Raw genomic sequence first — 17,264 nt, forward strand, 5'->3', positions numbered from 1 at the left:
AAGTATAAAAAAAAAGTAAAAACTGACGCATTTCTGTGCCACTGCTTCACCTGAAAGATTATATATGACATGACACCAAACCTAGAACCAATGTAATTTTTCTTCAGTGGTCCCAATTGTGAAAAAAAGACTCTTTCGGTGTGGTCTGACAAACAGTCGTTTGATGTCCTCAGCCTGAGAAATGAGAGGATGAAAAGAGGGCTCTCACCAACAACGGACTACCACCCAACAACCCCACACACACCCCCAAACCCCCCACCCTAGTCATCTCACAGACGGGGAGGTGTCCCACTGCAGTGTAGTCTGTTATTGGGGGACACGGGTGTCAATCACAGCTTTTGACCAGGCGTGGGCCCGCACCAGCTGTGCGCAAATCACAGCGGCGTCACAAGACGCAAAAAACGGACGGGCGGAAAATAAAACAGCAAATGGAGCGAATAAATAAATAAATAAGTGTGGAACTCAAACACCAGTCAGACCCCCGTAAAAAGAGATCGGTTTTACTCTATAAGCTTTATTAAATACAAACAATATATATATGTACATTTATCTCGGTTGTCTTCCAACACTGGACCTAACGTGGAGAGAAAACGCCTTTATTTTCCCCTCCAACAGGCTCAACCGGAAGTTGCGCTCGTCGCCTCGCCGCCTGCTTGACCCTGCCCGCCATCGTCATCAGCAGTACGCACGGCGGAGACAGGAGCTCCCGACTCGGCAGGGACGGGTTTCCCACCGCTCGCTGTTCTCCCCTCCTCAGTGGCCGGGCTCAACTCAAACGACCGAGGGAAGAAAAGCAGGGGGAAAGCAACGCAACAACAACAACAACAACAACAGACTCGAACTCTCCACTTGGACACTCCGATGGATAGATCTTGATCTTCCTTGCGGTGAGTATAATACGCTCCTCTCCCTTCGCCCTCCTCTCCTCTCCTCTCCTCTCCTCCTCTCGGCGTGAAAATTCCTCATCGCTGCTGCTGCTGCTGCTGCTGCATCCGCCTCGTCTCTCCTGTTTTCGAGCGCTGCGCGGATGATTTCAGACGCGGACTCGGGCGTTGGTAGTGCGGGGAAGGAAACGCGACGCGCCTCGCCGCCGCCTCTCCGGTGTTGGACGTGGTGGATGTGAAATAAGAGGAAGATTTTTGCGCCTGACTGTGGCTGATGTTTGGCAGATTGTTGCAGCGGCGGCGGCGGCGGCAGCTAGGGGTGGATGCGGTGCAGACTAGAGCAGCGCTGACCGCTGAGGCCATGCGCACGCACGCACGCACGCACACTCGCTAGATAACAAACAACAGCAGCAGCCTCCTCTCTTATCGACGCAACATGGATGTGATCGTCACGCGCCTCACATTGCGCTGCTGGCATCCGTTAAAAAAAACAAAAAACAAAACACCCAATCCATATGGATGCGCACCGGTTGGACGTCTCATCCATCCGTCCATCCATGTTTGGTGGCACACGCACACACACGCCGGAGACGACGGGCCCAGTAGTTCGTGTCAGGGTTGTAAATATGCACCCGGCGGCCCCCTGAAGCCGCGAGCGTTCGTGCTGTCACCGCTTCCACGAATGATTACACAATTGTGAATGGGAAGGAGCTGCTGCTGCTGCTGCTGCTGCTGCTGCTGCATATTGTCGCTCACGGAGCCCTCGGGGGCCTCGTGCGTGTCGGTACAGTGGAGCCTCGGCTCGGCACGCGAGGCTGTCACTTTTATGAGGTCGGTTCGGTGCGATGTAGGGATTGACCAGGCGAAAGGTGGATGATGGAGGCCACAAAGTTGAACCGACGGAAAAACAACTGAGGTTTCCCCTTTTTTGTGATTGCAGCAAGTCACACTGAGCAAATCGAGCAACGTTTGTCATCATGTGCTAATGTGATGGGCTTTTTCCTTTTGCTCCAATCAACAATATGAAGATTCATTTTGCGTATTTGGCCTACCAAATGTGGAAAAGCACTCTACAAGTCCAACGCTCCAAGGTTGTTGTTGTTGACACATTCAGATGCTTTGCTAGGAACTCTTCGTCAGAATTGTGCGAAGAGAGCGACAGTCCAGTTCCCAGAGATTCGCCGCCGAGCCGTTTCTCACAAAATCCTCTCTGCTGACGCGTCCATGGAGGCAACAGAACTTTAAAGTGACCCCTCCTGATAAATGAGGCGTCCAATCTCCATCGAAGAGCTCCAACAATCAGCAGGCAAACAATCCTGTTTTGTTGTTTTTGGATAAGACCTCCATTTTCATTACTGCTGAGACGATCAGGCAGCACGTTTTCATTGTGTCCAGATCGATTTTGCACATCTGGTCCATTGAATGGCATCACACACTGGAAGATGTTGCGCTGAAGATGTCAGTGTGACTGAAGAGTCCATGTGTTTACTGTGATTCCTGCCATCAGAGTTGTGTCGGGCCGCCAAAAGCAGCAAACTCCCACCTTGGATTAAAATAAATTGACCCAGTACAGTGAGACAATCCAAAGCTTTGCCCAACTATTCCTCAGAAATTCCACTCTTGGTCACTCATCAGTCTGTTGCCTCTGCACCTCCCAGCTCTTCAGAGTGTCCAGTCCTAGAAATCAAGCCTGATCTGCGAGCACCAGCCACAGCATCATTATTTCCAGTGGGTTCTCCCTTTCAAACATCTCCCTCCATTGGCACGAGATTAGGAAAGAACCACTCAAAACCCCCTCAGGCGAGGACAGACGGGCAGAATCAGCGTTATTTTTTTTTTGTGCTTCTGCTCACGGAAAAGAAAAGGAAAAAAAAAGTTTTGTTTTTTCTAATCAAAGCCACCTTTTTTTTTTTTCTTTCTTGAGTCACCGAGACTTGTGCCTCACGCACACGGCCTGGATGGATGTTTACGGAGATGTCAAGCGGCGAAAAGACGCGAGTCAACGCGCCGATAAACCCGCCCAGTACATGAAGCTCAGCTGGAGGTTCATTCAGTACAGTGAGAGCGCTGTGACAGCCACAACACTGCCTTCCATTGTGCCGATAATCTTGTAGCGAACGTAACAAAAAACGAAACAAAACAAAAAGTCTCCATTGTCGTGCCGTCGACCCGCTGAATGGACTCGGTTGTCCCGCACAAGCAAATATTGTAACTATTCAGAGAATGGGAGTCATAAGTGAGGGATTGTACCGAGTCGCAGCTGAAGGGCTCGTTGTGAACCAAGAAGCGGAGTGGTGACGTTTTTTTTTGTTTTTTTTTGGAGTGGAGTCGAGTTTGCTTCAGTGGGAGGTTTGACCTTGTTTTGGTGCCGCGTCAATGATCTGAGAGCAAGTGAGTGTTTCACACTTGATCTGAAACAGAGCGCGGCTGTTTGATGACGATCATATTCCAAAATATGTCAGTCTGCGAGTCAAACGAGGCTGTGACGTCTCTTAGCTTCCTGTTGTTGCGACAAGTGTAGGAAAATTCAAATTAGGTCAGGTTCATAGCAAGTTCTCCAAAGCCAGAATTCTTTTTTTTTTTTTTTTTTTAAACGGTTTTCATTATGTGTCATGAGGCTTTTTGTGGCAGAATTTGTCGCACTAATTCAATAATTTTTTTAACAAAAAAGATGACAACTCGCAGTTGTGTTTGTTTGACTGTTGCCAATGTTAAAGGTCCCACCCAAAATATAACCTATTTTCAGATTCAGATTGTTTTTGGAAATCCGGGATTCCACTGGAGCAGCCTTTCACAATTAATTGTCCATGAAACTAAACAGATGTCCGGGAAAGAGCATTTTATCACGGGGAGGTTTTCAGTTCGTAGCATCCAGCTGAAACTGATGCTTCGGGAGGGGGCGTGAACGAGGCCGTGTTCAGAGGGAGGAGCAAACACCTGGCCACTTGCAGAGGCACTCTGTGACATCACAGAGGGCCCAGCGCCATAATGGTGGTTTTTCAGCGCACACGAGAAAGCACAAGTAGCCAAGTAAAGTTTTAATTGGCCGAGCAAATATTTGTCTTATAAAATGTTTGTAAAATGCCAAAAATCAACTTAGTGTCTCCACCTGTCTTGCAACAGACAAAGATTAACGAGCTGAAGGGTGACTGAAGTGGTCGATCGGTGAAGTAAACATCCCGGCAGTGAATCATCAACATGCTCCAGATTATTCGGCCCACACGTGTCACTCCACCAGGCGGCACAGATGTGTGTTTCTCAGGCCGAGCTGGGCTAAATCCATCGGCTCCGCTGCGTGACCCTGACGTTAAATTTGCAATATTGATCCGGCGGCTTCAACCGTAAATGTATTTGGGGGACGGCTCCGCGGCGCCCCAGCGGGATGATTAACGCCCCGCCGCCTGCACTGCATCAAAATAAAGACCGTCGTTTGGAGGGAATTAATTTCCAATTGATCCCGGCGGCTGTGACAAATGTTGCGGCGCAAACCTCACTTTTTTTCCTTTTCCGTCAGGCAACGACTTCTTGCAGCTGCATCAACGGTGCCAATTTTGACTTTTTTCAATATATTTTGCCCAGACAATAAGCTCAACTGTTGAACTCTGCAGCCCGGCGATCCTCCCGCCGGTTTTTTGTTGTCGTCTCCTCAATCCCGCTACTCTCTCACTACTTCCTGCCACTATCTTAACCGCTGCAACGTGCCACGTAGCTCCAGAAACACGTCCCCCAGGATCTCCCCCGTGTGTCTCGGTGGTCATGTGACACGGCAGCAGGAGGACCTGCACTTCTGGTGCCATCTGGCGCCACGGGTCCGACAGTGGAGCAGTTTTTCCTGGCATCCTTCCTTCTTTTTCTTTTTTTTTTTTTTGCAGCAATATTTTGACACCAACGTCCGCAATGTTGTGCCATGCGTGTCATTCAATGACGGACTGGGTGCTTGTGTGTCCGACGGTGAATGGCTGTTTGTCAGCGACTCCTGCGCCGCTCTGCTGTTTAGCGCCGCTTAAACCGCTCTCGTTCAGCAACTTTGACGACGAGACATGATTTATATGCAAATATTTACAGAGTGAAAACTGTGCCAAACACTCGAAAGGGAACATATCTATATAAACAATACAGAGATGGCCTAGTTTCTGTGCGGCAGCAGGACTGGCTAACGGTGTTGAAGCTGCGGTGGTCCCTGCCTGGCACTCTATCCCCCCCTTCATTCTTTTCTTTCTTTTTCTTTTTTTTGAACTTCAAGAGCGCCGGAGATTTTGATAATCCCTGCAGGCTTGCCAGCGACATGAGATATCCTCTCATTTACTGTGATCCCTGCAGGAGGGGAGGACTGTGCAGGTTCAATCAGCGGCTGTTAAAAGGCAAAGCGAGGCAGATAAGAGACCTGACAAGTCCATTTTGTTTTTGTTTGGGTTGTTTTTTCCCCCACCACCAGTCTGTTAATGTTTCTGTTGCCTAGCTCTGGAACCGGTGCTGTTGATTTTTTTTTTTTTTTACATACGTGACCAAGTCTGCGTTGACCAGTGCAAGAAGCCGCCCCTGGATCTGTATTGTTTAACCCGAGCCACACGTTATGTTGTGTGAAGTGTTTCATCATTTAAAAAGTGTTAAAACTTTAACCTGCGTACGAAAAATCAGGCTACATCGCAGTGCTTGACGAGCCTTTATTTCGCTGTCGCCGTCTCACAGACACAAATCTATTCCCTTCACTGCTGCCCGTGACTCCAGCGCTGGTATCTCGCACACTCATCCTCATGTCGTGTTGACAAAACAGAGATAAAAAAAAAAACACGGCTTTCTGATTTGCCTCGTCTTTTGCCTTAAATGGAAGTTCTCAGCCAAACGCCCACCGCGAGGTTCGGATGTTCCCTGTAAATGCCAAATGACAAGAAGCGCAAGATATTAATGTCAAGAGGGAGTGCTACCAGAAAAGCAGCTGCTGTCCCCTCCAGCCTGCTGTTGCAGCCTCGCTTTTTGGCCTTTATTTATACCCCCCCCCTCCCCCCCCGCCCCTGCCTGGTGTTTAATGGACATTTATTGGCACTAATGAATTACATCGATCTCCTTTTTAAACTGCGGCCCTTGTGTTAGCACAGCGGCGCAGTGCAAATAAAGGCCACGGAAAAGCGCTGACAGGCGGGGAATTTTGTATTTTGAAAGCATACACGCGCTCTGCCTCCGTGCACCTGCGGGCCGCAGCTATTTCCTGGTGTCAGATGACGAGTGGCAATATTAATGCCAGGTGCATTTGTCAATTCTGATTTAGCCTCCACACTGGGTGCTGCAGAGGTATTTTTTTCTTTTTTAAAGAACCGCTAGCTCCATCCTTTCCCCCCATTCTGCTGCAGTGCTCTCTGTCTTTTACAAGTGACACATCTGTTAACACTTTTTCTTTCTTCCGCCTTTTTTTTTTCTGAAGCAGGCCTTTGGATTTCTTGCTAGTAAAAATGTAAAACAGACCCCGAAGGCATTTGGTCGTATATTCTGTCGCTTTGCCCTCCTAACCATTAAGCTCCAGCCTGCTCTGATTTTTAACTCGCAGCTGTGAAAACTTAAGGTGACATCTTGAAAACGGTCGCCGGGGGGCCAGGAAAAAAAAAATACCCGAAGTGCGTACACTTTTTGGGTTATTTTTTGTTTTGTTTTTTTCACACACTCTGCGTCGATTTCGTGTCTCCGTCCTTGACAAAATAAGGTGCGGCCCCCGGCTTTCGTCCGTGAGAAGGGAGAGAGATTGAGGGGGACGGTTTCCCCCTTCTCTCTGCGAGTGAGCCGCCTGCCCTCTGGCGCCACCTCCCTCTGTCCACTGCGACTGTAAACAAGTGTGTTTCCAATTAGCCACTCTGAAGTCAGCTGGCCACTAAAGCTGATGAAAGACACTGGTGCTGTCAGCAGCCTCCTCCTCGCCGTGCTGCTCCGGCCTCGTGAGCTTCCCGGGCTTGAAAGGGGCTGAAATGCTCCTCAATTTTAACTGCGTCTTCAAAGATGGCCAGGCCTTCTTCTTTTTTTTTTCTCTCTTTTAATTGGCAAAGCGGACTGCCACATGCGGTCATTAGAGGTGCTGCTCGGGCCTCCTTGCTCCAGCGAGGCCAAAAGCTCCATCAGACTCCCTGGTGAGGGGCTGAGAGTGGAAGCCGGCCAGCGGGTTTTCACTCGGCTCCTGACGGCTTTTGATGAGGAAAACATAACAAAGTGCTCCTCAACTTATTACGGCTGCGGCCAGGTGCGACGTCGAGTGTGGTCGAGATACAAACTGACAACCGTGAATGGAACGTTTCTGCTCCTCAAGTCGTGTGGATCTGATTCATGCGTCCGTCAGGAAAAGAGCCCATAGAAACACTTTGCACAGTGGAAGCCAAGAAGAAATAAGTTGAACGGTGATCGGGTGAACGGTCTCTCTCTCTCTCTAGTGCAATCTTATTGTAGCACAAAATACAGCACGCAACAATGTTAATGTTACCACGTCTCTCTTGTATTTTTTTGTATCAGCTGTGATGTCAAACCCCAGAGCAGCTCCACGGTCTGGGCTGCTGTTGATGAGTTGTGGCCCAAAGTAGCCACCTCCTGACAAGTTGCTAGTCACGCAACTACAGCGTGAACATTCATCAGTAGCAATGAGAAAACATAGTAGTTACTTGTTTATTGAGTCAGCCTAACTAAAAACAGGCACATATGTGCGCTCTGTTTCGATCTGTGCCAATTGATCTCTTCAAATGTTGCACACCGGGCCTTTAATTTTCTGCTGAGCTGCTTCATTCTCAACTTTTAACATCTGCTCGTGTTTACCCCAGCGATCCCCGCTGGTCTTTCTCTGAAGATCCTTATCATATTCCTGCGTGCAATTAGTGACGGAGTCTACGGTATCGGCTCTAATTTCGGCATAATTGAAAGGATTTTTCACTGGGCTTTGTCGCTCTCAGAGGAAAACTCGGCAGTAATGGAATATCGAATCAGTCTTTTCCCGCTGGAGATGTCTGTTGAGTTAATATTTCTACCTGCACGCTAATGTTATTTTATTTTTTCCTTCATCCCCTCAGAGAGTAGAGGATGGGCTGCGTCCAATGTAAGGATAAGGAAGCAGCCAAACTCACCGACGACCGGGAGACCAGCCTCTCGCACAACTCGGGGTACCGCTATGGCTCCGACCCCACGCCGCAGCACTACCCCAGCTTCGGGGTCCCCACCATCCCCAACTACAACAACTTCCACAGCGGTCCCTCCCAGGGCGTCACCGTGTTTGGTGGGGTCCACACGTCCTCGCAGTCCGGAACGCTGCGGTCTCGGGGCGGAACAGGTGAGCCTGGCAGCAGGTTCTTCACGATAAAATGCATGTGGTGTGTGAGTAGCAACCCAAACAGGTGTGTAATTATTACCTGTAGGGTGTGGATTTTTTTTTTTTTTTTTTTTTGGGGTGGGGGTAGTTAAAGGGCCCATTTTATACCCATTTATGTTCCATCATACTTTCTGGAAAAATGATGAAAATCCTTTGAAAAACAGCAAATCAAGCCCTCTGCATACAGCCTCCTGCTAAATCTGATGTTTTGTTGGACTTGGCACATGTGTGATGCGGGGCAAGAACAAGGCAGCTGTTAGATGCACTCAGATCAGAACAAAAGCCTGGAAGAGAGCTCCATCACTAACCTGGAAGAGGTATGGCGCAGGTATCCTTGCCACTTGTGACATCACAGATGGATGATTTTCAGAATCGTGTTTCCAATGTGGAGCGGTTCCAGAGACACATCTTGGTTTGAGAGTGAATTCACCATAATTCCTGACCTCATCTTTTTCAGTGGTCTGAAAAATACTCATAGTTGCCATCCTTTAAGCGGTAGAAATAAGCAACAATCGCTTTGTTAGAAATCCGTGCTGTGTTTCACTATCGCACCATTTTCTTACAACGTCACCGACCGTCGCAACCCCAATACTGACATTTTCCAATAACCTGCAGCTGTTAGCACAGCGTGACACGCAGGCCCAGAGACAGAACAGCCCTCTCAGCTCGATGCGGCGGGGACAAAACCTTGCGGCAGGAAATGAAATATTCCCTAAACACTGGAGCGCTTCGCCCGGACACGGTGACACTGCGAGTGGAAAAACTCTGAGCCGAGTTCCTGTCGGTAAATGAGGGTCGAATTGCAAACTGGGGCGGGGCAAGTGAAAAGAGACATAAAATGTCAGTCCCAGTCTGAAAAACGTGTGTGTGTGCGCCTGTGTGTGTGTGTGTGTGTGTGTATTTAGACCACTCACTGTCTGGCCCCGGTTCAGCATTTAATAAAAAGGCCAACATCAGCCCGTGCTGACTGACCTGTATACAGTCAAGCGGCTGGATTCCAGGTTAGACTCACTGCCCTCAAATCTTTTTTTCTTTTTCCTATTTCAAGTCGAGTCCTCAAGTGTCGCCTTTTATTCCTCATCTGGGGAGAAGGAGAAGATTAAGGCCCTGCGGAAGACGAACGTTCGTTGTCTGAGAGTTAATGGAAAACCGGAGTGACCTGAATCGCGGCCTGTTTGCTCCCTGAGGCACATCTGAGCAGCGTAAACATCAGACTCTGTGCTGAATGGAGCAAAAGTGTCTCTGCTGGCATGGAGAAACGGACTCGACGAACGCCTCGCTACAGATCAGTGCGATGCAGCATGCATAAATTAAGAAAAACCTCCTGCTTTGATGTCACCAACGTCAGCACAGCAATCCGCTCGCGTGAATAAGGAACCAGACAAAAACACAAAGTCAACAAGGAGCCGATCCGATCGCTGTCAGGACACTGACTGACTGACTGACTGACTGACTGACTTGACTGATTGACGGAGAGCAGATCAGGGTCAGTGGAGACTGCGGTTTTGGAGGTCAGTGCATCAGCAGGGAAATCTGACCGCCCAGGGAGGGACGAGTCTGATCAAATCAGAAAATGAAATGGGCTGTACAGCGTCAGACTTATTAGCAGAAAGAAGGACTCCAGGGCCGCTTCCAGATCACGTCAGATAAATTGGATCAGCCTCCGCGTTCCTGCTGGATACTCTTGTCTGAGAGGGATTCAGGTCAGATGGCTGTTTTGTCCAGGAAAAGCAGCTCTGAGTCGTATCTGACAAATCGAATCAACGAGGTTTATGTGCAGTTTTGTTTTGTTTTATTGACACAACAAAACAAAACTAAAAGAAATACAGAAACTTGTGATAAAGCAGCTCCTCCTCACCCCCTGCCTCTGCTTCCCTTGCAGGAGTGACCCTGTTTGTGGCTCTGTATGACTACGAGGCCAGGACCGAGGATGACCTCAGCTTCAGAAAGGGGGAGAGGTTCCAGATCCTCAACAGCACGTAAGTGTGAAAACATCTGCATGACTGGTTTGAGGGTGGCGGACGTGTTTTTGCTTCTTCTTTCTTTTTTTCTTATGCCACTCAAGAATTTTGCATTTTGAAACGTCGCTGACCTCAATTCGCTCATTTGTCTACTCATAAATGTGAGACGGAATCTGGCTCGCAACTAGCAGAAGTTGCTTCCTGGTTTTCTCTAAGCTAAAAAGGGATCAAATTGGTTGTGAAATTTAGTGGGATATTAAATAGATTATTAAAACTCCAGCAATGGCAAGATTAAATAACTAAAATGTAGAATTCAGCTAAGATACTAGAACAGAGGGGCTACAAATGCTAGCCCCTCTTAGCTAGCTGACTTTTCCTGCTATGTCTCAGTCCAGCAAGGCCTGCAGAAAAAAAAATGCAAGTTCTGTCACTCTGCTCCCTCGCCAGCTGCTGTCAAATAAACAATTTTTTTTAAATTTCCATCCACAAGACAAAAAAAAAGTGAAGATGCATTCATTTTTTCACCTCAGCGAGCGGCGACTGAATGCATTTTTTTGGTTGGACTTCAGAGAGGTGACTCACTGCAGAAGCCCACACAGTAGAAAACAAGCGATTCAAGAGCGCGTTTGTTTCACTGCGCTCTCCCTTTCTGCAAAATCTCTCAGGGGAGGACGCAGCGAATCTGATCACCCACCACCGCGGCTATTTGCACTCATCTGCATAATGTGTAGGGGTAAAATTAACTCTTTATTCCGAACCTCCTCTTCTTTCTCGGCGCCCCCCCCCCCCTCCCCTGCAGTGAGGGAGACTGGTGGGAGGCCCGTTCTCTCACCACAGGTGGAACTGGTTATATTCCCAGTAATTATGTTGCTCCAGTGGACTCCATCCAAGCTGAGGAGTGAGTAAAACCTTTCTTTTTGTGTAAATGAGCGTGCACAAGCGCACCCACATACACACAGACACACACACACACACACAAAAACACAGATTGACTGCAGGGTGTGTCTTAAACATCCGAGGACACATTTTACTGCTTGCACCTTAACACTTTATACGTAGAATGTTGGAATACATAGAATAATGGTCAGAAAATTGTAAGTGTTCAAACTCCGCCATCACTGCAGCACAACACAAACCTGTGACGCCATCTTGTTTTTCTGTTTTGTTTTCCCGCAGTTGGTATTTTGGTAAATTGGGCCGGAAGGATGCAGAGAGGCAGCTGCTCTCCAACGGCAACGCCAGGGGCACTTTCCTCATCCGTGAGAGCGAAACAACCAAAGGTATTGTGACGGACGGCTCAAAGATGCCTGGAAAAAAAATATGCGAAGACATGACATAAATATGAAACATTTGAAGCAGGCCATTTTTACTTAAAGATAGTCTTCCGATGCTAAAAATCAGTTTGATGTCCTGTCGTGAAACTCCAGAGCTGTCGCGTGGGAAAGAAAGTGTCACGAGAGCCTCCGTTCACACTTTGCTAACTGCTAAATGGGTAAAATGTTTTGGAGAAAAAAAAATGTAACCACGCAGCTGCTCCAGATCAGTTTGCCCCCCCCCCCCCGACTCTCTCCCGCACTGGGGCGTGTTCTGTAATGCCTCAGCTATGTCTTACTCACAGATTTGGCTCCATCTCGCTGGAATTCGTCATTTTCTCTCTGTGCGCTGTGCTCGTTCCAGGGGCCTACTCGCTGTCCATCCAGGACTGGGACGACATCAAGGGCGACCACGTCAAGCATTACAAGATCCGCAAGCTGGACAGCGGCGGCTACTACATCACCACCAGGGCCCAGTTTGAGACGCTGCAGCAGCTGGTGCAGCATTACTCCGGTGAGACTCCGGCAATGGGTGGGGTGCGAGAAAAATACTGTAGCAGATCAGCTTTTTTTTTTCCCCCTTTCCAACTCTGTTGTTTTTATCCCACCAATCCCAACAGCCAGGGCTGCAGGGCTGTGCTGCCGGCTGATCGTGCCGTGCCACAAAGGCATGCCCCGGCTGACCGACCTGTCCGTCAAAACCAAAGACGTGTGGGAGATCCCGCGGGAGTCGCTGCAGCTCATCAAGCGCCTCGGCAACGGCCAGTTTGGGGAAGTCTGGATGGGTGTGTATCTTCTTGGGAAAGCAAAGAGGTCGTGCAGCTGCGTGCAGCGTCAGCGGAGGCGGGGGAAAAGAAAATGAAAAAAATAAAATAAAATCATAAAATAAACAGTGAACCTCACCGCAATATCACAATGTTTTAGGACCCGAGAGGTTTTGCACTGGAGCTTATCACCACCAGCAGGCTTTCTGTGTTCTCAGTGACAATTAATAACGTGCTTATCAGCTTTAAATAAATCAGCTAAAGTTGGGTGTTTGGTTTTTGATGTCCCTCAAGTCCTGTTTCATACATCCCCTCAGCTGAGGTTCTCAGTCTCCACTTTAAAATCTTCTATTTGGAGCAACTGTACCAGGTGTTTTTCTGCGGCTAATGTTTTTCGCCATCGGCATTGTAATGAAAATCATCCTCTTGTCTAGAACGTGAACACATATTAAGCATCCTTTCAGCATTTCGGCATGCGCTCTTTTTTTGATAAGAATCCAAGTGAGAAACTTCAAAGTTTAAGTTCATGCTAAACAATTTTGCGTAGGTTAGAAGCCATTTCAGTTTAAATGCCACATGACCGGCTGCAGATTTCTGAGTTTCGGACAGTTAGCTCCTCGTTTGTCTGCACGAGGCACATCATTCAGCACCAAACTCAACCAGACCTCCCTTTTCAGGCACGTGGAACGGCACCACCAAGGTGGCGGTGAAGACCCTGAAGCCCGGCACCATGTCGCCCGAGTCCTTCCTGGAGGAGGCTCAGATCATGAAGAAGCTGCGGCACGACAAGCTGGTGCAGCTGTACGCCGTGGTGTCGGAGGAGCCCATCTACATCGTCACGGAGTTCATGAGCAAAGGTGGGTGGCTGCACATCTGCGCGCTTTTCCACGTGTCTCTAAAAAAAGACAACGTCAATATTGCATGGGTTCATTTGTGCAACGCTCAACTGCTCTTGCGCGTGCATTATTCAGGCATCTGCACAAGGACGGCTCAGCGCGTGGCCTACTTGATCTCAGAGCAGCAGCAGCAGCAGCAGCTGTCTGTCTATGTCTTTAATCAGCAGTTAGCAAGTGCTAACTAAACAACAGAAATCCCAGAGCGGTTGTCACATTAGATGGAGCATGTTGCAGCTGTTTAAAATCCAGATCTGAGGTAAGGCTTGGCTGCTGAAGACGGTTCAAGGCTCCTTCCCGTTTCCCGTCTGCAGGGAGTTTGCTGGATTTCCTCAAGGACGGAGAGGGACGAGGCCTCAAGCTTCCAAATCTGGTGGACATGGCTGCTCAGGTAAACAATGAAACCCACAGTCTTTTATATTGTCTGTGATGTTTGGACCTTTTAATTAGATCTGTTTACAGCATCTCACAAAGTCGTCAACAATTGCTGGTGATTTGGCACCGCTTTTGTCCACTGTAATTTAGTTTTCCATGGCTGCAATCCATCGCCTAACGTAATCAAGCTTGGCACTTTACGGGCGGCAAAGAAGAAATCCTTCTGCTTTGTCGCTCTTGAACTTTTCGGGCGTGCAAAGTTGGTTGGCTTAAAAAAAAAAAAATCAGTTTTAACGACAAGGTGACTCATGTCAACACCTTTTTACGTGTTCAAGGTGGCGGCAGGGATGGCGTACATCGAGAGGATGAACTACATCCACCGGGACCTGCGTTCCGCCAACATCCTGGTCGGAGACAGTCTGGTGTGCAAGATCGCCGATTTCGGCCTGGCGAGGCTCATCGAGGACAATGAGTACACGGCGAGGCAAGGTGAGCTCGCAGGCTCGCACACCCACAGATGTCGCGAATATCGCGTCTAAAAAAAACAAAGCGTTGCATGACCTCATCCGTTTAATCAGGCGTGAGCAAGAGAACAACTGGTTCATGTTTTGTTCGTGCATCACCAATGCTGTTGAGTTCAGACTTACTTTTTTTTCTCACCTATCAAAATATACAGACTTTTTTTTTTTTTTTTTTACAATTTACCAATGTATTTATTAACTAAGAAGCTGAATTACATAACAACCTTGCCATCGCTGAGATTTCCGCCTGCACCTCCGTCTTTCCGAGCTCTATTCTTAAGCACTTGTAGGATTTGTGAAGTGACCAATCAGCTTCTTTGCAATTGTAAGGGAAGCCAGGTGCAACCAATGTAAGCTACCCCTTAAAACATTCAAAAAGAAATACAGGAAGCGGCCAGTCGGCCTATCCGCTGCTAAGCAGATTAGCATGGATTGCATTCTTACATTAAAAGAAGAACAAAGAGCAGCACTGAAGGCTTTTCTTTTTGAAAGAATGTTCCTTGTAGCCCCAACTTTGGCTTTGGCAAGAGATTAGTCAAAAAAAACTCTGCAGCACGGTGCAGCCCAGCACTGGCCAGTGACGTGACCTCTAACGTAGCCCCGCGCACCAACGGGAAGCCTTGAGCTGTTGCTACCCGCCTCAACTGGTAGAAAATAAAAAAAATATCCGAGCGGTCCCCTTGAATTGAATGTATTATGTTTGCTCCAATCAGTGCCCTTGACCGTGCATTAACGGAGATGTGGAACTGGTCCCTGGAGACGTTCAACTGGGGCCAATTTAAATAATGGAACGTTTCCCTTTTTCCTTTTTTTTTTTTGAGTGGGACGCTATTATGCCTGTGTGAATTTAATGAAATTACAGATTGAAAGGGTTTAAAAAAAAAAACCTTTAGTACATAAAAACATGCATATGAGCATCTTGCTAAACACCTTCTGCGTGATAATCTTATGTTATCCTTCAGGTGCAAAGTTCCCCATCAAGTGGACGGCTCCTGAAGCTGCCCTCTACGGGAAGTTCACCATCAAGTCGGACGTCTGGTCGTTTGGCATTCTGCTGACAGAGCTGGTGACCAAGGGCAGAGTGCCGTATCCAGGTGGGTGCAGTCAGGGGCCGAGCGTGATGGCTACAGCCACACACATGAGCATGGTATATGGTGCATACTGCACGTGGCACAATGCATTATGCAGTGCACTGGCAAAAGCAGCTACTTATGTTTTTTTTCCCAGCATTTTTTTTTTTTTGATTGATTAAACCTCTTGCAAGGTTTTACTGTAACATTTTATTTTTATTTTCCCGTGATAGCTTAATTATCTGATAGTATTAATGGTAATAGAAGGTAGTAGTATTAGTAGTCGTATTGTGATATCCAAAAAAGTACTGAGCTAAAATGATCTAATTATATAATAATGATAAATTATTATTATTATTATTATTATTATCATAGTAATACTTGCATAAGGCAGCATAAATTGGTATAGAAATAAGAGCGTCATTTTATTTTTCCCCACTCAGGCATGAACAACCGCGAGGTGCTGGAGCAGGTGGAGCGAGGCTACCGGATGCCGTGTCCCCAGGACTGCCCCACGTCCCTGCACGAGCTGATGGTGCAGTGCTGGAAGAAGGACCCGGAGGAGAGGCCCACCTTCGAGTACCTGCAGGCCTTTTTGGAGGACTACTTCACTGCCACTGAGCCTCAGTACCAGCCGGGGGACAACCTCTGAGCGCCACTGCCTTCATCTCCCGCCTCATGTTCCACTGGCCTCCCAGCAGGGGGCGCCAGACTCAGCTGTGATTCTTCTCTGTCTCGCTCATCCTGTGGCCGTGACCGCCTCATCGAATAACTTCTCGACCTCCAGGCCACACACACACACACACACACACACACACACACACACACACACACACACACACACACACACACACACACACACACACACACGCGGAGATGGACAGCACACACTGACTGTCACACTGAGAGGATGCTTGTGGGGAGTAAGAAATGACTGTGTAACTTGTACGTAGTGTAAATACAAATTGCTTGTATCTCCTTTTCTTTTGGTTTCATTTTCTATTACTTTTGATATTTTGGGAATGTGTGGATTTTTTTGTTTTGTTTTTTGTTTTTTAATCCAGGGTCAAAGTTATTTCAGAGTTACAGCTCACAGGAGAAGGCTCACGTTTGCTAACTGAATCCTGACAAAACTAACCGTAAGGACGCTGGTGGTGAGACGTCTAAGAATGTTTTTGGTTTTATTTTTTTGTCCCCTGACCTTCTTTTACCGGGTTGACGCGGCGACAACTGCTCTTGTTCTTCTCAAGGAAACTAGACGTACTATTAACACCTGTTCTTGCCTTTTCATGTTTAGTAATACTCTTCTAACGCAAAGGGAATGCCTTCATGCTTTGTACACACTAACTTTAGCGCGCGTCATGGACTTCTTTCCACATTTAACCAGCGTCCTTGCTGCACTGGCAACCAGTGCAACCATCGCCTCTCTGCTTCAGCAGCCAGTAGGGTTTTAAAAAAAAAAAAAATCTTTAAGTTCCTGCTCTTCCCGCCCATCCTTCTACTTTGGCTGACTGCTTATTATTACTGGCAGTATTTTAATGTGTATGTTGCATTACGGTGTGGCTGCGGGGCTGTTCAAGTCTGTTTCGCTCGGGGGGGGAGCCAGAGACGTGCAAGACAACACAGGAGTTGGAGGACGTTGACCTCCATGCGTGTCCTTCCATCATGTGTATCCAGGAAGCAACATGTTGTTTACAAGACCTCACATGCCAATGTTGTCCTGTTCACATCATGTTTTGGTTTTGTTTTTCTCATTTCCAGGGCAAGAAATCTGCAGCTCTGACCTTGTAACATCTTCCAGTATCAAAAGACTCTTTGTTTAATTTCATGTCTGTGTGTATTTAAGTTGCTTTCATTGTGCGCGTGTGTGTGCGCGCGTGCGTGCGTATTGAGGTGGGGGAAGGGATGGTCACTGCTAGCTGGTTTGTTGGATCGCATTCCTCAAACTGGTTTGCCCCCCTCCCCAACTCCCACCACTGCCACCACTGCTCTCTGACAAACATGATTTTGATCTCTGCTTTATTTATTGTCTCCACCTGTTACTTATCTGGTTTTAAAATAAACAATCTCGCCATGACTTCCTTGTGAACAGTTAGAATGTAACGCTTTTCCTCCCGCCTGACAGAGTGACGATCTCAACTGTCAGCCGT

At 47.8% G+C, this 17,264-nt stretch overlaps 1 protein-coding gene across 2 annotated transcripts; it reads left to right on the forward strand.

Moving 5' to 3' along the window:
* The first annotated feature begins 610 nt into the window (after nt 1-610).
* fyna (FYN proto-oncogene, Src family tyrosine kinase a) lies at nt 611-17,191 on the forward strand. Of its 2 annotated transcripts, none has more exons than XM_076017723.1 (12): nt 611-887; nt 7,922-8,178; nt 10,100-10,196; nt 10,978-11,076; nt 11,355-11,458; nt 11,856-12,005; nt 12,112-12,276; nt 12,933-13,112; nt 13,463-13,539; nt 13,859-14,012; nt 15,007-15,138; nt 15,558-17,191. In XM_076017723.1, exons 2-12 carry the CDS (start codon nt 7,932-7,934, stop codon nt 15,764-15,766), a joined length of 1,614 nt encoding a protein of 537 aa, XP_075873838.1. In that variant the 5' UTR covers nt 611-887; nt 7,922-7,931; the 3' UTR covers nt 15,767-17,191. The 2 variants fall into 2 exon arrangements, with proteins under 2 accessions (XP_075873838.1, XP_075873839.1); XM_076017724.1 differs by lacking the exon at nt 611-887 and adding an exon at nt 6,632-7,261.
* Nucleotides 17,192-17,264: the final 73 nt, after the last annotated feature.

The sequence above is a fragment of the Nelusetta ayraudi genome, unplaced genomic scaffold (assembly GCF_046127955.1).
Source record: "Nelusetta ayraudi isolate G7.1 ecotype Tasmania unplaced genomic scaffold, CSIRO-AGI_Nayr_v1 ptg000007l, whole genome shotgun sequence".
Taxonomy (NCBI): Eukaryota; Metazoa; Chordata; class Actinopteri; order Tetraodontiformes; family Monacanthidae; genus Nelusetta; species Nelusetta ayraudi.